At 30.3% G+C, this 22,215-nt stretch overlaps 4 protein-coding genes across 5 annotated transcripts; 3 read left to right on the top strand and 1 right to left on the bottom strand.

Moving 5' to 3' along the window:
- The first annotated feature begins 133 nt into the window (after window positions 1-133).
- On the top strand, window positions 134-4,530 carry LOC107031763 (NADH dehydrogenase [ubiquinone] 1 alpha subcomplex subunit 13-B). The gene is made up of 3 exons (XM_015233233.2): window positions 134-463; window positions 3,848-3,919; window positions 4,005-4,530. The coding sequence occupies exons 1-3, from the start codon at window positions 249-251 to the stop codon at window positions 4,147-4,149; spliced, it is 432 nt and encodes a 143-aa protein (XP_015088719.1). The 5' UTR covers window positions 134-248; the 3' UTR covers window positions 4,150-4,530.
- A 245-nt stretch (window positions 4,531-4,775) lies between these two features.
- LOC107029218 lies at window positions 4,776-9,248 on the bottom strand. Of its 2 annotated transcripts, none has more exons than XM_015230582.2 (4): window positions 8,771-9,248; window positions 5,963-6,067; window positions 5,803-5,856; window positions 4,776-5,228 (listed from the first exon to the last, which is right to left on the bottom strand). In XM_015230582.2, the coding sequence occupies exons 1-4, from the start codon at window positions 9,086-9,088 to the stop codon at window positions 4,899-4,901; spliced, it is 807 nt and encodes a 268-aa protein (XP_015086068.1). In that variant the 5' UTR covers window positions 9,089-9,248; the 3' UTR covers window positions 4,776-4,898. The 2 variants fall into 2 exon arrangements, with proteins under 2 accessions (XP_015086068.1, XP_015086067.1); XM_015230581.2 differs by having other exon boundaries at window positions 5,803-5,859; window positions 8,771-9,246.
- A 2,429-nt stretch (window positions 9,249-11,677) lies between these two features.
- LOC107030829 (probable glutathione S-transferase) lies at window positions 11,678-13,180 on the top strand. The gene is made up of 2 exons (XM_015232066.2): window positions 11,678-12,027; window positions 12,816-13,180. Exons 1-2 carry the CDS (start codon window positions 11,719-11,721, stop codon window positions 13,176-13,178), a joined length of 672 nt encoding a protein of 223 aa, XP_015087552.1. The 5' UTR covers window positions 11,678-11,718; the 3' UTR covers window positions 13,179-13,180.
- Window positions 13,181-13,785: 605 nt separating this feature from the next.
- LOC107030794 (glutathione transferase GST 23-like) lies at window positions 13,786-15,030 on the top strand. Its single transcript, XM_015232045.2, has 2 exons — window positions 13,786-14,158; window positions 14,447-15,030. Exons 1-2 carry the CDS (start codon window positions 13,823-13,825, stop codon window positions 14,804-14,806), a joined length of 696 nt encoding a protein of 231 aa, XP_015087531.2. The 5' UTR covers window positions 13,786-13,822; the 3' UTR covers window positions 14,807-15,030.
- The last annotated feature ends 7,185 nt before the right edge of the window (window positions 15,031-22,215 follow it).

Below are 22,215 nucleotides of genomic sequence, written 5' to 3'. Positions count from 1 at the left end.
TTAGGATCACTGGACAGTGAGAATTCACAATATCACCCGCAGGGTCAAGCTAACGTGTCAAATTTCCATTGGTTAGTATACTCACCCGACCCGACCCGGCCAGATACTACCATCATCTCTTCTTCTTCTTCTCAACCATTTTCCAAATCGCAGTTTTCTTCTCCATTGAATCGCCATCACTGTAGCCCTGTAAAGCAGCTCAAAATTACAGTGTTCCGACACAGAGGGAAAATCACACTGTAGGAAAAATGACGGAGGCAATGATAAGGAAGAAAGCCGGAATGGCTAGCGTGAAAGACATGCCCTTATTGCAAGATGGTCCACCACCAGGCGGTTTTGCACCGGTTCGATTCGCTCGCCGGATCCCTAACACTGGTCCAAGTGCTATGGCTATTTTCCTTACTGCTTTTGGTGTTTTCTCATGGGGTATGTACCAAGTCGGCGTAGGAAATAAGAAGCGAAGGTATGAATCGATTTTGTTTTTTTTAGTTTGTGAGAAGAAAATTCATTTGGGTGTGTTTATTTTGGCTTGATTTGATCTGGGTATGTGTTAATTTTTGTTGTTTGTGAAAAAGTTTGTTCCTTTTTTTTTTTGGGTTATGTGGGTGATAGCTGATTGTGGTTCCTGGTAAACCCTAGAAATGTTAGCTGAATTTGTGTGCTATGGTTGAGTTGAGCTGATTAAGAATCGAGCTTCTTGTTGTTTTTCTTTTCAGTTTATTTGATTAAGGTAGGAGGAATTTGACACTTCATCTGAATTGGTAAGTGGAATTAGATTGAAGGAAAGTTTTTTAAAATGTGTGGATTACGATTAAAGAGAAGTATTAGGCTGTGACTCATGATGAGCATACGCCCGAGTTTTGAGTTAAGAATGGAAAGTGGTAGATTTGAAACCAGTCCTTTGAGCAAGGGTGTTGATCTGTGGTGATGGGTGTACACTTCAGCAGAAATGTGATGACTCTGTGAAAAAGTATATCTTGAGTAGGTTACTTTTACGTGCTAGTACAAATTGGTCTTGATTTTTTACTTTCTATTAGGATTTGTGTGCATCATTGATAATCTTGTCATTTGTTGACTTGAAGCAAGTGTTTGCTACTTTAAGAAGTTGTTTCTTTGCACAGCAGAACTGCTCCAGTTAGAGGAGAACCAGAATGTTTAGTTTGCTGGTTGTCTGATTGTGAAATAAAAGCTAGTACCCAATGTGGCATGCTGGCTGTGGTTATTTCTCATACTTCCAAAATCATCGAAATCAGGATCTTTTCACAGTAGATAGAAAAGTTTGCTCCAAATGGAAGGGGCATTCTGGATTTTGGACTATTGAGTTGTTTTCGTTAAGTTCAATAGAATGTATTATCCCCTTAACAGTTAACATACTCCAGTGCTTATAAAGCTTCTTGAGATGGAAACACCAGTTAACAGATTTGTATCTGGTAAGCAATAATAGATCATCAAAATAAATGTGTTCCATCCTTTCTAAGGGACAGACTCCAGCAATTGTCCTGGTGCTTGCAGTGACTGTAGATCTTATAGATATGAATGAATTTTAATGAAGATTCCTCTGCTAACAGGAAAGCCTTTAAGGTATTGCATATGTCAGATTTCATGTTATGGCCCTTTTGAGTTGTGTATCTTCTGAAGAAGAATATTTTATAAACTTCATAGAGTAGTCAGAAATCTGATGAATCATCTTTTTGAATGATAGGTTCTCTCGAAAAATGGAATTTAAGATAGAGTGAAAGATAACGGAGTTTCTAGTTAGCAGGATATTTAAGCAGGTTGGAGGGTAGACTGTAGATGGGTGGGGACACATAGTCCTTGGAGTTCTAAACCTGATGGCCAACAAAGTCGGGATGGAATCCCAAAGGACATTTCTCTGACGTAGGAAAAAAGAAGAAATAGTGCGAGATATTATTTTCAGATCTAGCCAATTGTGACTGTCTTGATGCTCTGGTGAACTGTCATCGTGTGGTTATTGCAAACCTTGGATGGAGATATTGGAATGTATAATCCTAAGAGAAGTTTTCATTAACAATAAAAAAAATGAAGTTGTTATCTTATCCAAAAACAAAAAAAAAATGAAGTTGTCTTCATTAGTTATCTCTTTCTTATAATTCATTTGGCAACACCAAAAAGATTTATCTCGTGGAGATGATAAAGCCTTAAATTCAATGGCTTGAAAGTGAGGAAAGTCGTCATCGAGAATCCGATGTCCAAAGCCAGAGCTTTACTGTTTCTCATGTCCAACCTGAAAGTTTTTCTCACTCATAAAATCTGAACTCAGATCATGAAGAAGAGAGTAGGAGAGCTGCCAGTTTTTTCCTCATCTGCTTGAAAATTTATTTGTCTGCATTTTTTTGGTTTGGGGGTGGGGGATAGGTGTCACCAGTTTACAAATCTTCAACTGTAGAGGGTTTCAACTGTAGAGGCTTGTGATTGTCACCAATAACTACAATACTAGTGAGTCTTCTTATGTGCTCCCCCCTTTATCTTTCTATACTTTGAAAATAAATTAGTAAATTAATGATCTTAATCTCCTTCAAATACAATAGATAATCTCTTAGCATAGTGTCATACTTCCCATGTTGAAGTTAGCTTTTAGCTATGATCAATTTTGCAGTTGATATTCCATCAAGACACATGTAGTCTCTTTCATTTCAAACAACCTGAAAAATGACTGCGGGAATCATTTTCCAGATCTTTTTTGATGGCTTTGTCAACTGTCTAAAAATTGCAGTTGATATAGGCTTCCTTGATGGACTGGGGCATGATCCAAAATAAGCCAAAATGGAGAGGGATTAAACTACACAATTTATTTGGAATTCACATGCTTTCTTTTTATATTTGGATAAATCACATATAGTTCGGATGTTCCGTAAGAACATAGAATAACCAGCTGGGGCAGTTCTTCTTAGATATTATTATCAGCTAAGATATTCACATCTCGGGTTAGCCAAAAGTATCAATTGGATCAATGTAATTGGCTTTATCCCAGCGTCACAATGAACAATTCACCTATGATATTGTTAGTGATTCAAATCAGCATGCATCTCATTCCTTCTACATGTTTGAAAATCTATTTTGTGTTGCCAGCTTTTTCTCTTTATGTAAAGCTCATGTTTAAGCAGTTATCATATGATTAACTCATAGAAGGATGAAGTTCTACTTCTTGTGGGACTCTGGATGTTGTTTATTTACATTAGTCATCAATTGTTTGGGTTGAAGACCTAATACAAATAAATAAAGGTGCCTTCACTCTAATAATTTTAAAGTTTTAAGATAAGGTAGTCACACAATTCAACTTGGTATTTAGAGCCAAACCTATCCTTGTGTTTAATTACCTAATGTTAAACTGCCATGTTATTTCATCTATGCTCCAAATGGAGCATGCCCGTGTTAAGCCCCACATGGTTTGGGGGTCTCTGTTCTAATATCTATATATTGTCTTGGTCACTTCTCACCTTACACATACATTCGTTTGAGTGTGTGGACTGTTGTCTCTCTATATGGTAGTGGAGTATTTTCAATTCATGAGCTAACTCTTGGATTTGAAATAGTCCGGAGGTTCATTTCACTTAAGCATAATATCAGGGCTAGATGCATCATTGATGTTGTTTTAACCAATGTTGGGTCATCATTTGTTATCAATGCTCTGAAAACGTATGAGTCAGAGCTCTCTGATATGGGTTCTTGGAGGAGCTTGGAGAAGTTGTTTGATCTGAGGACATACCTAAAACTCCCTTCTTATGTTTTGGAATATGTGCACTGGTTGACACCTCCATAGTTCCCAAAACCACCGTCAATCTCAAACATCTTTAGAAGAAGTTCTGATAATAGTTTCATTATGTAGGGTGATAAAGGAAGAAAAATATGCTGCCCGAAGGGCTATATTACCCATGCTTCAAGCTGAAGAAGATGAAAGGCGAGCCTCCTTGAATTTGTTTCCATTCCATGCCCTGTTTATTTATTGTACTCTGAACTCGTTATAATTTATTTTTCTTATTTAGATTTGTTAAAGAGTGGAAGAAGTATCTTGAAGAAGAGGCGAGAATCATGAAGGATGTTCCCGGTTGGAAAGTTGGTGAAAGTGTTTACAACTCTGGGAAATGGATGCCTCCAGCAACTGGAGAGCTTCGTCCTGATGTCTGGTAAGATGCTGGTAAAGCTTCCAGGTCATGCAGCACGAAAAACTGGTTCATGTCAGTGGAGGTCATACTTTCTTTTCCTCATTGGAATAAAATTGTATCTGCAAAATCTGTGCAACATGTTTAAGATGATTGCTTTAACGCTATTAGCATTACGAGTTGGAGACAATGCAAGTTCATGTTCTCTATAGTTGATTTAGATCGTTTTAATGAATAGACGTCCTTCATCATCTATCTTTTCAATGTATTTTCATCCATTTACAATATGGAAGTGGCTTTTCCAGTTGCCTCAAACACTAGAGAAGCCAAATCTAGCAGAAATTATCCTTGAATGTTTCTGACAAATATTGAGTTATGCTAAAGATTGTTTTCCTAATTATTATTATTATTAGAGTACTTCTTTTTCACTTTCCTTTGACAGTAAATTGTCTTATTACTAATCCCATGGTGTTTGAGTACTACTACTACCCTATTAGTTTTACTAATTTCCGAAATTTCTCATTTTCACGCATCAGATTAATGTATCAGCGTATCAAATTAATGTATCTCGCGCATCAGATTAGTGTATCACGTATAAAATGAAATGTATCTTACCAAACGATTAATATATTTCGTGCATTACTTTGAATAAAGTAGCAACAATTAAAACTTGCAAGACTTATTAATATCAACAAAATATACTTTACAAAAGGCCTTACAATTATTCAAACAAACATTTCCACAGTTTGGCTTCAAAGTACAAACTACTGTAGAGGCTTAGTGAAGTAGAAACAAAGGTCCAGTGCCATCTTTTTTATCAGCATCTGGTATACTCTTGTAGGTACAAAAGTTGTTAGAGATCTCCCAGCTCCAATCTTCCTTCCTTGTCACATACATAGGCGGCCAACGGTTTATCCTCACGTAGTGTTCTCTTATATTTCCATCTGCAAGCAAGCTAGTTACTATGGAGTAGCAAGACTCATGACCACCCCATATCTTGTCATCTGGTTCTGCAGTCTGACTTCCATCTGGAAGAAAATAACGGCGCAGGGGACGTCCTGTTCCATTCCAGTAGGGATCGAGCATTCGCCAGTACTCAGGAGCCGCCTAAGGATTCGTCCACACAAGTAATATAGGTTGCAGTTATACAAGGATTATGTTTTATCCTATGACGGAAACTAGGGAAAGGAAAGAGGGAAATCTGCTTCACTTCGTTTTTTTCACTCTCTTGTCAAACCAAAAAACTTCTCTTCCTTCCTCTAGTTTCCCATCAAAGCTTTATCGAATCCAGATGCATTAAACTGTGAAGAAATAGCAAGCAAAGGCAGCAGCAGAAGTGGTTCAAATAGCACTTACAGGATACAGAACCATGCAAACCGTTTTCAATTTTGGCAAAAGCTCTATGAAACCGACCAGTGAAGAACAAAAAGTTAAACATAATGAACAAGAAATGAAGTAAGATAGTATGCATTCTTACCAACTACTTGCAAAGCTACACTAAGACCGACCCTCAAACGGACGTTTTAACTTCAATCGGACAGATTTAAGTTTTCTCAAGCACGTACAAACTCTATCTACTCAATTTGGTGCGAGCTGCAGCCATGCATGATTTATATGGGTGGATAATGCCTATTCATGGACTTCAAAAATTGGCAAGAAGGAATATAAATTAGGCTCATACCTCGGTGAAATGGAACTCCCACACATGATCATACAAATCCTCCTTTCTTATTCGCTTCTAAGAAAAATAATATATGAAGAAGTAACGTCAGACAAATCAAACGAAAAAGGTTAACGTATATTGTATGTGGAAATGCTAAGGAGAGAGTTCCAATACTCACACGTTTACCATCCATTAAAGACAGCGAGTAAATCACCAACTTCGACAAATCATTCACTTTTGCTAACCGAGGTAAATGTGTTTTGCCTCGCCATAATTCTTCACACTACAAAGAGATGCCAAGAAAGATCATTGATCTGCTGTGAAGTTGTAAATAAATTTGCACATGACTTCATCTCTTCTTATTTAGAATTTACTGTTGTTTACTCGCTAAGAGCATGAAGGAAGAAAATAACGTCATTTTACAAAGGACGAACTCTGAATCATTAACATTTAGTGAAAGGAAACAACAAATACTGAGCAAAACTCATTTCACTTTTATGGAACTGTCGATGACTCCAAGAAAAACAGTATCATAATATTTTTTCTCTTTATTTTCTTCATTAATAGTATCCGGATGCATGCACCTTGACTATGATGCAGCCAGTCCAACTCGCAAGTATAAGCCACCATAGTAATCCTACCACCATGACTTAAGTAGATGGACCCACACAAGCAGCGTTATAACTAAAGACTGAAACCTAGGATTTCCACATTTTTATCCCAAAAGCTCAATCTAATTTTTCAACCCCTAGAAAGTCTACTTTCCTTTTAGGCTGATTGTTGGCAAGGAGGTGGTTCAAACTCCCAATATCGTGATGGTTCATAACCGTTAATCTTCTAAGCTTTCAGAGGTAGATGGACTCACATCAAGTGTTTTAGTAGAGATTGAAACCTGGGATGTCCACGTTGGTTCAACCTAATTTTTCAAATCCCAAAATAAGTTTATCTTTTGGGCTGGTTATTGATGAGAAGGGACTCAAACTTCCAACACCGTGGTTCATAGACACTAATCTTCTATCTTCTAAGCTTTCAGAAGGCCATATTCCACAATCGAAATTTCTTATGGAGTCGTCGAGTGTGTTGGCATAGTTTTCCTCTTAGGTGACTTCCGTAGTTTTCCTTGAAACACTAACTGGTTACTACTCTTTAATTCCACCACTTAATCTTCAGTTTGTTGCCAAGTCATTTCCTTTTCTAGCTCTGCTTTTTAGCTTTAAGTCTAAGACACTATACCTATATTGGGCGGTCATTGGTCTTCCTGGAATAACCTTACAGCTTGAAATGAACTTCTATCACATGTTTATTTGACTATGGTTACCTCCAGTTTCATTAGTTACTGGGTGATAATTTCTCTTTCTTAAAATATGTATTAGCTACCACCAAATCATAGGCTGCAGATTTTTTCTTTCCAAAATCCAAAACTACTTTCTGACCACTAATATGACTCAATTAACACTAGCTACCACCACATCATATAAGTAACTCACAAGTAGAAAGAGAATATGTAAGGTCTTATTTGCTTGTTTGCGACGGGTAAAGGATGAAAATTCCTTTCGAGGGGGGTGATAATTAAAGATAACAGAGCATAGTTTTAGCAAAGAGCACACAATGTGTATACTTGTAAGGGCTAAACTCCAGATCAAATGGGCAAGAAGATACACAAAGACAATGTGTTTTTTACATAATTTGTAGTCTCTAAGGGAAGACGTTAAAATAGAAGAAGATCCAATGTTCTTAGGAAAAGAAGATCCAATTTTAAGAATAGTCCCTGAAGAATTTATGTTCCAGTACCTGGTAAAGCAATTAAGAGCAAGAAACATAAGAGACAATTCATCTTCAACAATTTATCATCTTACCAACAAACCAACTAGAAATGTTCAGAGAGGACCTGCAGCTGAAAGCGAAAATTGACCCAACAATAATGTAATTGTTAGCTACTCCTAAACTTACAACAACAACAACAACAACATACCCCGTGTAATCCCACTTGGGGTGGGGTTGTAGAGTGTATGCAGACCTTACCCCTATCTTAGGAGGTAGAGAGGTTGTTTCCAATAGAAACATTTCAAAGCAGGTAAAAGAAATAGCAGAGGTGAAGAAACTATAGCAAAATATTACAAAAAGCAAGAAAAAGCATTTTGAAAAAAAAAGGAACAGTAACTAAACAAACAATACAATAATCAAGTACATGAAACTACAGGAGTAATAGCACAGCAGGTAAGTGCCAAGAAATTTCATACTAGCTATTTCCACTACTGTCACCCCTAAGTATTGCATTATTTGTGAGAGCATTTGAAGAAAAGACATTGGAATATACAAAGTGTTCCTAAAGCTATAATTTGACACAATCTGGTTGGCGGAATTTTTGAATTCAAAACATTAAGATTATTTGGATCATTGTTCCAATGTATCTCAACCTTTTAGCAAGTTCCAATTTAGAAGGCTGAAATAGTTAGGCTTTTCAAGGCTTTCATTAAGGTATACATAAGTACACATAGGACTTTCGTGCAATACATAGCGGTTGGCATCAAATCACATGAAACTTTACTAGTATGGAAGGATTAGCGAGATAACACGCCACTTCTTACTAATAATCTGCCCTAGTCAATATCCTCCACAACCTCCTATCTAAGGTCATATCCTACCTCCTATCTAAGGTCATATCCTACGTCAGCATAACTATACCATATTCTATTTAATCACCTCTCCCTCCAATATTCTTTGACCTAGCTTTACCTCTATAGCCCACCTCCACATTAAGGCATCCGTCTACTCCTAAACTTACAACATAGTAAATGTTCTTGCTTTGATATACCAATTTTGATAAATAAGTAGTAAAGCATAACAATTTGCGACTGAGGAGCGATTTCGGGAATAAAACCATATAACAAAGCAAACACAATTGTAGTAACAAAGTTTTGACATGAAATGAACCTTAATTTACCAAAATTGAATTTTGACAACTCAACTAAATCAAAGTTAAAACCTTGGAGCTCCAAATCTTATCAGAAGAAGCAACAGCCCTCCATCCACAAGATACAAGGAGACACAGTGCCACGCTGCGTGCGTCTAGACAGCTCAAAATCATCAACATAACATCTGTCCCAAGAACAACTAATGGATCACTCAACCAACCCATTTCACAAATTCTCCTTTTCTTCTTCCCTTTTTCTGCAAACCCATCTTCCAAGATTCCACCTTTATCATCTTCAACCCCAAAACAGGGCAACCCAGAAACCCCATCTTCACTACTCATGGTGGTCTTCTTTATATGACCAAACTCGCAGGTTCTGGTTTCTGTCATTGGAGGTAATTAGTAAAAGGGTGTCCAGAAAATCAAGAATCTTGAGCTGATTACTTCGCAAATAAAGTCTTTTGGATTTTATAGGGCTGAGGCGGTGGCCGGCGGGGTTTGGGTTTTACCGGGGAGGGAGTTAGTCGTAATAAAACAAAATCGAGTATGAAATTATTTTTGTTAGAGAATATTTTACTTTTTTTTATTTAAATTTAGTTAAGTTTTAATGCAGATATCGAATATAAAGATAAAATAAAAAATAAAAGGACGTTGTCCTACGAGCAACTTGCACGTAGCTTAGTGAACAACTTTCTTCATCAACTTGCGAGTAGCTTATAGAGCAATTTCATTTCGATAAAAAGAAAGTCTATTTAATTCATTTGTACATCAATTTCGAAGAAATTTTTTTTGAATTTTTTCTAGCTATATCTCTTATTGTTCAAAATTAATATATCTTACTAAGTTTAATTAGTGTTATTAAAGAAGAAAAAAAACACAAAGTTGCATAGAAGATCAATGAGTAAAACACATTTCTTGAATGATGAACAATTTGAAATTTTTTTTGGAAAAAGTTATATGAGGACATTTGTAATGCATTGAGGAAATAATACGTATATAATGACGTATTTAAGATTTTTATTCATGAAATTTGACAAATAAAAATATAAATGTGTGATATATAAAGAAAATAAAACACAATCCAAAAAAAATAGTAATATATTTAATAGATAAAATAAGTTAATTCCGTCAAAAAAAAAAAACTTTTTAGCTAAACTAAAAAAAAGAGAAACTAAAAAATAAAATGTCCGCAATGTGATTTGAACCAAAGAAGACTACCACTATGTTATAACTTAACTTTTTGTTCATGATTAATTAATATATCTACGAAAATATAAAAAAATCACTTTAAATATATATATAATGTAATTTCTATCAAGAAAATTTAAGAAAATCTTAAAACCACGTGAATTCGTCCCGTGAAATCAAATACAAAAGAACATTTTTGCGGATCTAAGGAGAATGAAAGAGGCCAACTTCTGTATGTTACACATTATTGTTTTACATTAAGACTATAGTTTAATTTTTATATTATACTTAAAAAAATAAAAATCATCAAAAAAATTTCAAAGAAACTTTATATTATATTCTCTTGGTCTAAAGAAGCCTTTGGAATCCTTCCCTTTTATCACATAATACCCCCAAAATACGAATATTCATTAATTATTCATTATCGTCAACTATTTATTATTGTTGAGAGGTAAAAGCATTTATTTTGAATAAAAGTATAAATAGTTTTTCTATTATCGGAAGAAGCTAAAGATTTATTCATTTTTAAAAAAGCAAAAGCAGAAACAATAATTTATCTTTCTCAAAAATTAAAATATCCTTTATTATATATATATATATATATATATATATATATATATATATCTTATTAATTAATTAGTATATTTCAAAAGTTTGGTTAAATTTCTTTATAAGAATTTTATTTATTTTTATGTAATATATTCAATAATTTATTATACCTTTATATATTATATATTATATATTATATATTATTTTACGTATTATTTTGTACAATTAGAAAAAAGACAATAGTATTTTTATAAGATTAGAAAAAAGAAAAAAAATACTAACAATTAAGGATTTCAGCCTTCCAAAAAAATTATAATATAACAATAACAAACAACATATACAATTTGAAAAAATAAAATATACGCAAATTACCTTATAATTTAATCTATTTCTCTTAAACTTTTTTTTGGGACCAATTAGAATGATGTCAATTTCAACTCTGAAATCAAAATTGTTTCTTATGATTTATTTAAATCTTTAATTATGTCATAAATAATCATGATTGTACCTAAATAATATGATTATATTTTCTATCTACTTTTTTATCATTAAAAGGACATCCATACAATTAAGTTTAATAATATTAATATTAATATAAATCAACTAAAAAGGGCAAAAGAAATGGAATCTCATGTAGCAACTAGAAACAAAACATACTTATATCCTATCTTTGGATTTTAGTAAATTTTTTTGATAATAATAACATTCTCAATGGAATTTTACAAAGTGGGATCTCAAGATGTTTGGATATACATAAATTTATTATTATTCTCGTAAAGGTTAAAATATTATTTTCAAAAGACCAAATACTTAAATATTGTAATTTTATCATATTGTTACGTAATATTATCAACATGGTTTTCTTGCACTGAATCCTATCAGAATTTCGATGTTAAACATGTTTGGGCCATAGTAGTAGTAGAATATTGATGTTCCTATAAAACATGGTTACTAATTGATATACTATTTAATCAGAGATCTTGAATTCTCGAGCTTACGAACTGACTTTTAATGAGTATGAAATTGTCTTTGTTAAGAAACGTTTTATTCCTATGCTGATATCAAACACCTGATAAAAGATTATATATGTATTATAAATTATCTGATTTTTGTATTTTTATATCATTAGGTAGTACTTAAACTCTAATTTTTTTTTTAAAAAAAAACAAAAAAAACAAAAGTGGTCCATGAAACTATAACATGATAATTTCATATATATAGGGCTTCTATTCTTTCAATTATATGCATTAGAGTAAAGTTTTTTGTTCTTGTATTTATCAAAAATGGATGAAGTAAAACTCCATGGAACATCTTATAATTTGTTTACTTATAGGGTTATTTGGGCTTTAAAGCTAAAAGGAATACCATTTGAGTATATAGAAGAAGAACATTCAAATAATGGCTCTTTAATTATGAAATATAATCCAGTTTTTAAGAGATTTCCAATTCTTTTTCATGGTGAAAAAGTAATTTCTGAATCTATGGTGATTATTGAATATATTGAAGATACTTGGCCTCAAAATCCACTTCTTCCTATTGATCCTCTTGATAGATCCATGGCAAGATTTTGGGTTAAATTTGCTGGAGATAAGGTATGTCTTTTCATTTCGATACTCGTTTTAAAGCTGAACTAATCTGTTGCAATATTTGATTGATCACAATTCTATATATTCCATTGGCTATAGATGTTCCCAGTGAATTCATTAGAGGAATGTTTTCGATAAAAATTATTTGTTCTTGCATATTTCTATTGTTTTTGCAAATTAATCCCGCGGATACATATAATTCATAAAAATATGTGAGTGATTCATACACATCATCTCTTTCCTTTATCAAGGTTTCGATTGATATATTTCAACAATTAATTGAAATTCAATTTCTTGATCTGTATCTTCAATTTTTAATTGGCATATCGATTTCATGAAAGTTTGACTTTAGAATTTGACTTTAGAAGATAACTTTTACGGTATATAACATGAAAACAATTCAATATATATCAAAGAAACAACTCTATTATACCTACATATCAAAGAAAACACAAGGTATTTAATTATCTAAACCTAATATTCACTTAGACGCAATATTTTTTTAAAAAAAGAAAAACTCACGATGATTGAAAAATAAGATACTATTAGTTAGTTTTCATTTTCTAAGTTGTATCACATGTTGTTATTACGTGAGGTGAGATGTTAATGACGTAGCTATACTTACATAAGAAAAAATTATACTTCTTGCAACCTACCTATGTTGCTCTTGGATACAATCATATTCAATATTTCTCGTGATGTTTATTATAAACTTAAAGTTAGATAATCGTCTGTAAAATTAAGTTATCTCGTTAAATTTTAAATCGATCTGTATCAATTATATTGTCATATAGGGTGCATGTATCGGGACAATGTATTACACAAGTGGTGAAAAACAAGAAAAGGCCATCAAAGAAACAATGGAAATGCTCAAAATCATAGAAGAACAAGCCTTTATTGAAGATGAAGAAAATATTTTTTTTGGTGGTGAGAAAATTGGGATTGTGGACTTGGCTTTTGGAATAATTCCTCATTGGCTTGAAATTATTGAAGATATTATTGGTGTGAAATTATTGGAACCTAATTTATTTCCTAATTTATTAAATTGGGTACAAAATTTCAAAGAAGAACAAATCATCAAAGAGAATCTCCCTAATTATGATGAAATGTTTGTGTTTTTAAAGAATCAAAGAGAGATGATATTGTCATCTTCTTGAAATTTTTAATTTGTCAACTATTTAATAAATAATTACTTTCTCCGTTTTAATATGTCTGTCGAGTTATCATTTTAATAGAAATATTTTTCTTTGATTATTTTTTTTCGAATATCTCCTAAATATTTTGAATCATTTGTACTAATCATCCTATAATTCAATAGAAAATAAGCAACTAGTCAAAATTCAAACTTTTGCAAAAAAAAAATAAATTAATTAAATTTAATCCTCAGAATAGGAAAAATATTTTATTGAACTAACAACCATCTACCTACCCAATAGAAAAGCAAAGAAAAAGAAAAAAAAAAGATTTTTTTAATATAAAGAAGAAAGTTTAAATATACGATTGATTAATTGAGTTAGCTGTATACGACTAGATTCGAGAGTTTATAAAAAATAATCTTTTTATCTTCTCAAGATAAAGAAAATTAAAATTTAAATACACTTTATTTTCTGTATACCTCAGTTATAATGATGATGGAGTTAGTCTACGTACTCTTTGAATAAAATCGATAATAAATTCATAAATAACCACTAATATTTATTATAGTATAAGAAAATAATGTACATTAGTCAAAACTTCCTCTTAAAAAAAATTCAAAACTTTCTTGTTGATCAAGCATAACATTTCTTTAAAATGACTCTAAATGATAAAGAAAACTTTAGAAATGGATCAAGATTTGAAGCTCCATGGATCATGGGCAAGTCCATATTCATTAAGAATAATATGGGCTCTTAAATTAAAGGGCTTATTATATGAATATATAGAAGAAGATCTTGCAAATAAAAGTGATTTGCTTTTGAAATATAATCCTATTTTCAAGAAAATTCCAATTCTTGTTCATGATGGAAAACCAATTTGTGAATCTATAATCATTCTTGAATATCTTGATCAAATATGGCCAAATCAATATCCATTGTTACCAATTGATTCTTATCAAAGAGCTTTGGCTAGATTTTGGGTGAATTATTTTGAACAAAAGGTAAGATTCTTTTCCATCTAATATGTTTATGCAAAATCTTTACTCACTCCCGTCTTATATTAGTTGTCATGTTTCGCTTTTCGATAAATACGTTTCAATAGAGATAAATCCAAAATCTTTGAATATATACAAGTTCTAGATTCTAAAAAGACAATTTAATGATTCTTGATAAGTTATTTTATATTTTAAAAATATTCACTATAATAATTATAAGGGTGTTTTTTTTTTCAAATCCATTTTCCATTTATTTTTAATGATAAATTTTATCTTTTAAAAATCTTTTTGCAGAGTGTATCTCTTTGGATGATATTTAGATCAAAAGGGGATGAACAAGAAAAGGCAGTGAAGGACAGCTTGGAAATGTTGAAAATTATAGAAGAAAATGCTTTTAAAAATCAGAAAAATAATATATTTTTTATTGGAGGAAAAATTGGGATAGTGGATATATCTTTTGGATGGATTTGTCATTGGCTTAAAATTATAGAAGATGTTGGAGGTGTCAAATTAATTGAAGAAAATTCATTTCCTAATTTGCAAAATTGGATGAAAAAATTCAAAGAAGTGCCTTTGATAAAAGAAAGTCTACCTAATCACCAAAAATTGTTTTTGCCTTTTAAACTCATAAGAGACATGTTGTTAGCATCTTGATTTTTGTTTGAACAAATTGTATGAAAATAAATAAATGAACTTGCCTATGTTTTACGTTGCTGGTTTCAAGTTCGAATAGTCATAGTAAATTGATGATTAATGTATAATTAAGTAATTTCATACCAAATTTGGTTTATTTGGGATTGAGACATAAGTATTGTTGTTGTATTTGGTGTTGGTATTGTTATATTTGTGTATAGACATGTTCTCTAGTTAAATTTGATATATTTCTTTGATAATTGTGGTATTCGGTTCAATTTTAACACAATTCAATTAATTTTATAGAATATTTAAGATGAGAAGAGGCTGAGATTTTAAATATAAGATCTTGAGATTCTCAACCGACTTTATTAATTGATCATTAGGCCTCATTCTTAAATACAAAATGAAAATATAATTTTCTATGACATATTACTACACTATAATGTAATAATTTGTACAATGTATATATACAACTTGAATTATTCCATAGTATAAGTTTCAAATAGCTTTCTTATGGTCAATTGAAAATTGTCTTGTTTCAAATAATTTTTCTAGATTTCCAAATCATTTTGTATAGTTGTCTATTAATGTATGTCATCCTTAATAGTTAATTACTATCAATTAAAATTACCTATATTTAGAGCTGTTAATATGGGTTAGCCCACCCCATCTGGACTAATCCATACAAGTTTTTACATTATACGGGTTAGGCCGAGTTAACTTATTTTTGGCGTGGGCCAGAAAATGATCGGCCCAACCCACAAGTACGTGGGCTATAGATTTGATGGGCCAGCCCACTTTTTTGAAAAAAAATTATATTTTTTTATAATATTAAATTAAATTTTAAATTATAATTTAAAATATTGTCATAAATATCGACAAAACAATATTACATGATGTTAATGTTAGTACTTGTTAATCAAATCAAAANATGGGCTAGCCCAACCTATCCGGGCTAACCCGTACAGGCTTTGACATTTTACGGGTCAGGCCGGGCTAGACCATTTTTGGCGTGGGCCAGAAAATGGTCAGCCCAACCCACAAGTACGTGGGCTACATGCTTGACGGACCAGCCCACTTATTTAAAAAAATTATATTTTTTTAAAATTATGAAATTAAATTTTAAATTATAATTTAAAATATTGTCATAAATATCGACAAAACAATATTACATGATGTTAATGTTAGTACTTGTTAATCAAATCAAAATAAAATTATTTTTATAATATTTATTAGAGATAATTTCAGAGACCTCCATGTTTCGCTCTATAACACTCACCTCCCCTTTGGTTTACAATATTACGTCTACCTCCCTTATTTTCATTTACTTGTAACCATTCTTTAAACCTATTTAAAATAAATGTAAATTAATATAGATTTGACAATTTTACTTTTTTTATATAAATTTCTTCTTATTAATAAATATTATATAAAAAATAACTCATTTAACAAATACNTGAAGCCTGGAGGGAGGTCTCTAAAATTATCTCTATTTATTAAGTTTTTTTTTCAAGTAAAAGTATAAATATATAATAAAAATATTAACCTAATTATTTTGAATTTGGANAACTTGTTTTTTTAAACCAACAAAGATCAAAGTCTTCAACTAAGCTGACCGACATTCTCACCAAATATTAAATCTTTATCTCTAATTCACCTTTACCAATTCATGTAAATTTTTTTCCCACAATAACCCATCATTTTCCGGCAACAATTTCTTCAAATAGAAGACAAAATTGAACTTTTCAAGAAAGAAATTCGACAAGAACGATAAGATTTGTTCTAGTTAAACATTGACACAAGCGAAAAAGTAACATGATTCAACGAATAAAGATAAATCATTGAAAATTAGATTTAAACATTCATATATAAGGGTAAATTTGTCAAATCTAAGTTAATTTATATTTATTTAAATAGGTTTAAAAATGGTTACAAGAAAATGAAAATAAGGGAGGTAGACATAATATCGTAAACCACAAGGAAGGTGAGTGTTATAGAGCGAAGCTTGGAGGGAGGTCTCTGAAATTATCTCTATTTATTAAGGTTTTTTTTCAAGTAAAAGTATAAATATATAAATAAAAATATGAACCTAATTATTTTTAATTTGGACTCTCTTTAATTATAAATTTTAATATTATATTATATTTTTTAATTAATTATTATTAGCCCAAGGGCCGGCCATACCTATATTTCTCAATCCCATCAAACCAACAGGCTTATTCAGGCCGGGCTAAAAAGCTCTTTTTTAGAATGGGCTTCAAAATTTTAGCCCAACCCTATTAAATCCCGGATTAGGCCAAGCCGATCCAACGGGCGTAGCCCATATTGACGGCTCTACCTATATTTATAATTAAAGTAAGAAAATCAATAAATTAGACATATATTATTATTATTATCCATATTAATAAATAGAAAAATATTAGTCAAAAAATCTAATTTATGACCTTTTTGACTTGAGAGTCCTAAATAAATAAATAAAATTCCAAACAAGCTCTCTATGAAACAACTATAAATAAGGGTGTATACTAGAGAAGATAAAATAATTAAAAAAATTGATTATAAGAATTTGAGTTCTCTTTCAATGGAAATTAGTTTTTCTTCCTTATTGTTTTTATCATTTTTGTTATTTTTTCATCAAACAAATGCTATTACTGTCCATATAGTTGATGGTATTGCAAAAAATGATCCCCAATTGATATTTCGTTGTAAATCTCATAAAGACGATCTCGGAACGCATCATCCCAAATTCAACGATGATTTTCATTTCTCGTTCAAAAAAGATTTTTTTTTCGAGACGGTGTTCTTTTGTCATTTTTGGTGGGGTAAAAAAAATATCTCATTTGAAGTGTATAGAGAAACTGGAGCTTGTGGGCATGAAACAGGAGGATCTAACAAAGGAATATGTTATTGGTTAGTTAAAGAAGACGGTTTTTATTTTGCTATTAATGACAATCCTCCTCCATCTTCTTTTGTTAGACTATTTGGTTGGTAAAAAAATTAATGTAATTTAATATTTGTTATCTAATTATATTATGAAATGAAAAAAGAAATTTATTATGAATATGTCATGGTGACAATTCTTATAGTGGCTCTATTCCATTTTAGTTAATTAAATATGTTTTGCGATTCATCAGAATGATCGAGAGATTGAAATTTTGATATTATGAATATAGTTGAGTTATTAAGGATAGAATTAATTTATAATTGAGATATCGATATTGATGAATCGAACTTATACCAATGCGGTTCTCCTCGTCGCATCATCTGCTCTTAGTCAACCAACCAAGAATAATTAAATTATGTATTGAAATTTTTCTTTCATCGTACGAATTTCCTTTTTATTTTTTTCCTCCGTTTTAAATGTCTTTTTCTTGCCTATTAAAGACGTCTTTGTGTGAATTTTTGTGTTGCTATTGATCTATTTCTTTTTTAATCCACGTAATAATCACGAAATATTGAATCATCATTCTCATCTAGGTAGTCATCTATTTCGAATCAAACATCAGATTACTCTGAAACCCTATTTATAAAACATGTGCTTCTTCACCTAGTGTTTTGGTTATGACTGAAATTTAAATGTAAGATTTTAAAATTCTTAATAGACTTCATTGATCATTAAGTCACGCCCTTAATATACAAAATAGAATAAATAATTTGCTATTACATGTTACTATGCTACAATGTAATAGTATTGTTCAATGTATACAACTTGAACTATTTCATAGTATAATTTTTAAACAACTTTATAGTCAATCGAAAATTATATTGTTCTAATAAAATTGTCTAAATCTCAAAATCATTAAGGATAATCAATTTATCATCATAATTAATTAGAGTGTGTTTGAATTGATTTAAAAGTTAGTTAAATTTATTCTTTTATCACTTAAAAGTAATTTCAGTTTGATTTTTTTATTTTTTGACTTAAAAATTATTAAGTTTGACTTTTTATTTTTTTATTTAACAATCATGTAAATTTGACTTTTTATCTTTTGACTAAATAATCATTTAACTTTGATTTTTTATTTTTTGACTTAAAAATTATTTAAGTTTGACTTTTTATTTTTTGACTTAACAGTCATGTAAGTTTGACTTTTTATTTTTTTACTTGACAATCATTTAAGTTTGACTTTTATTTTTTTACTTAAAAATTATTTAAGTTTGACTTTTTATTTTTTGACTTGACAATCATTTAACTTTTTATTTTTTTACTTAAAAATTATTTAAGTTTGACTTTTTATTTTTTGACTTAAAAATTAAGTTTGACTTTTTATTTTTTGACTTAACAGTCATGTAAATTTGACTTTTTATTTTTTTGACTTAACAATCATTTAAGTTCGATTTTTTATTTTTTGACTTAAAAATTATTTAAGTTTGACTTTTTATTTTTTGACTTAACAGTCATGTAAGTTGGACTTTTTATTTTTTGACTTGACAATCATTTAAGTTCGACTTTTTATTTTTTTACTTAAAAATTATTTAAGTTTGACTTCTTTTTTTTTTAATTTAAAAACTATTTTCTTAAATTAATCAAAAGGGATCTTATAATCTATGTCATCCTAATCTCATACTCCCTCTGTACGGTGTTATTTGTCATGGTTTCTATTTTTTGAGTCAAACTATAAAAATTTTGACTAACATTTTAAGATATATTTTTTCGTCATATTAATATGCAAAAAATTGTAATTTATAGTACTTTGCATATAATTTTAGAATATCTAATTTTTAAAAAAATAATATTGAATTAATGTGATCTAATTTAACTTTAAAAATTAGTCAAATTGACTTTCAAAAAACGCAATATGACAAATAATTCCGAACAGACGGAGGGACTAGTTACTATCAATTAAAGCTACCTAGACTATTAGAGAGAAAAGTAGAATATGAAACACAAATTACTATCCATATTATTAATTGAAGATTATCTAACTAACATAGATCATTAGTACCCAAAATGCTTTAAAAAAATTTAAAAAAAAACCATTAGTCAAAAAATCTAATTAATGAGTTTTGACTTATGAGTCAAAAAAAAACTATTATAAATAAAGGTGTTTACTAGAGAAGACAAAATAAACATTGAACTAATTATAAAAGTATGAGTTCTCTTTCAATGAAAAATAGTTTTTCTTTCTTATTGGTTTTATCAATTTTATTATTTGTTCAACAAACAAATGCTATTACTTGTCATATAGTTGATGGTATTCAAAAAAATTATCCTCAAATAAAATTTCATTGTGCATCTGGAGACAACGATCTTGGGATACATTACCCTAAATTTAACGATGACTTTCATTTCAAGTTCAGATCAGGTTTCTTTCGTGAGACGGTATTCTTTTGTCATTTTTGGTGGGGTACAAAAGATGCTAGATTTGAAGTGTACAGAGATAGTGGAAATTGTGGTGCTGATGGAGGATATGATTCAAAAACATGTTATTGGTTAATTAAAGAAGACGGTTTTTATTTTGCTCCTAAATATAATCCTCCTCCATCTCAGTTGGTTAAAAAATATGGTTGGTAAAAATTAATGTAATTTAATTTAGTAATACTCATGATATGAAAACAGTTACTTTTATTTTCACTTCTAAAATTATTCGCAATCAAAATTCAGTGATTAAAAATTATACCATTGTTTTTATTATGTTCAAGCCTATATGTTAGAGTCAAGAACATTTAATAGTTTTAACCATATAAAACTATCAGTGGAAAAGGACTAAAATAAGAGTCATTAATAGATTTAACTATCAATCGTACATGAAGATGAAGTACTCAATAAAGTATTAGTATCATTGACCCTAATACTTTATAGAGCAGGACATAATATAATATGATAATTGATACGAAGACTAATAGAGTTTCGTTCCAAAAAAAAAATGATAAAAGTTTTTTGGATATTTTTCTAAACTTCGTTAAGTCTATCTGCTCATTTGTTTCAAATTATAGTTTATAGTTTTGAGGTCGCACTTTTAAGATACATGTGTGGTAAAATATTTCAAATTTAATATCTACTGATTTCGTCATTCTTATGCTTCAAAGAATTCGTGAATTACACGTCAATTAGCACAAACATTACGTAAACGATAGGAAACACCACAAAACATCCTAAAACGTGAAGAATATTGTATAAACTGATTGAATAAATTAATTCATTTTTATACACAAATTTGAATTGAAGTACAATTTTTCCAAGGGAATTTTCTCATACATCGATTCAAAAATAACTTAATTATACTCCATATTTATAGTTTGTTAATTATGATTCGTAACTACATGTTAGAGGGAAGAGAGAGTCGAGCTAGAGAGGGCAAAGATTGAAGAGAGTTGAATTGTATATGTGTATTTGTCGGATTGTGTATGTATATCTGTCAAATAATCATATATATATATATAACTAGTATACATATATACTTGTATATCTGGCGAGCGAGAGTCGGAAAGGGAGAGAGAGGAGAGAGATGAAACAAGAGAGGACAGGGAGTGGTGAGAGATGAACTGTATATGTATATTTGTCAGATAATTCTATATATGTAACTGACATACATATGTATATGTATATGTGGCAAGCGAGATTAAGATACAGAGGAGAGTGGCAAGCAAGATTGAGAGAAAGAGGAGATAGGTGAGCGGGAGAAGGCAGAGATGTGAATTATATGTGTATATTTATCGAATTATATGTGCATATCTATCAAATAATTGTTATATATATGTAAAAAGAAAGCGGTATACATATATATTTGTATATCTGGCGAGCGAGATTGGGAGAAGGAGGAGAGACGAGTGAGAGAGGGCAGAGAGCGGTGAGAGATAAATTGTATATGTATATTCGTCAGGTAATTCTATATATGTAAGTGATTTACATATGTCTTTGTATATCTGTCAATCGAAATTGAGAGAGGGAAGAAAGATACAAGCGAGATCGAGAGAAGTAGGTGAGAGGAGAGAGCCGAGAGAGACTAGTTATATTTGTAGATATGTTAGATAATTGTATATAGAGAAACTTACATAAATATACTACAAAAAAAATATATTTACCATTTCTACCAATATTTTTTTCTCTCACTTATCACTTTTAATACATTTATAATACATTTTTAATTCATATTACAAAAACAATTTATTCACATATAATATAAGTTTTATTGATAGGTAATACATTTATCACCAATTTTAATACAATTATAATACAATGTGTCAACTTCTTACCAAACAAGCATAATATATTTTTTAAAAATAGTATAATACATATATATTACATATTTAATTCACTTTTAATATATATTACAGATTTAACATAGTATCACTATGAATAAACAATATCGCTAAAAAATCAATAATTATTTATTTTAAAAGATATTCATACGAGTAATTTTTCCTTGTATATACAATGTATAATTCGTATTTGTGTACTTATAAGTGATGTATTTACAACTAAA

This window comes from Solanum pennellii, chromosome 9 (assembly GCF_001406875.1).
Source record: "Solanum pennellii chromosome 9, SPENNV200".
NCBI classification, from domain to species: domain Eukaryota; kingdom Viridiplantae; phylum Streptophyta; class Magnoliopsida; order Solanales; family Solanaceae; genus Solanum; species Solanum pennellii.
This window is presented reverse-complemented; position numbering and strand designations above follow the sequence as displayed.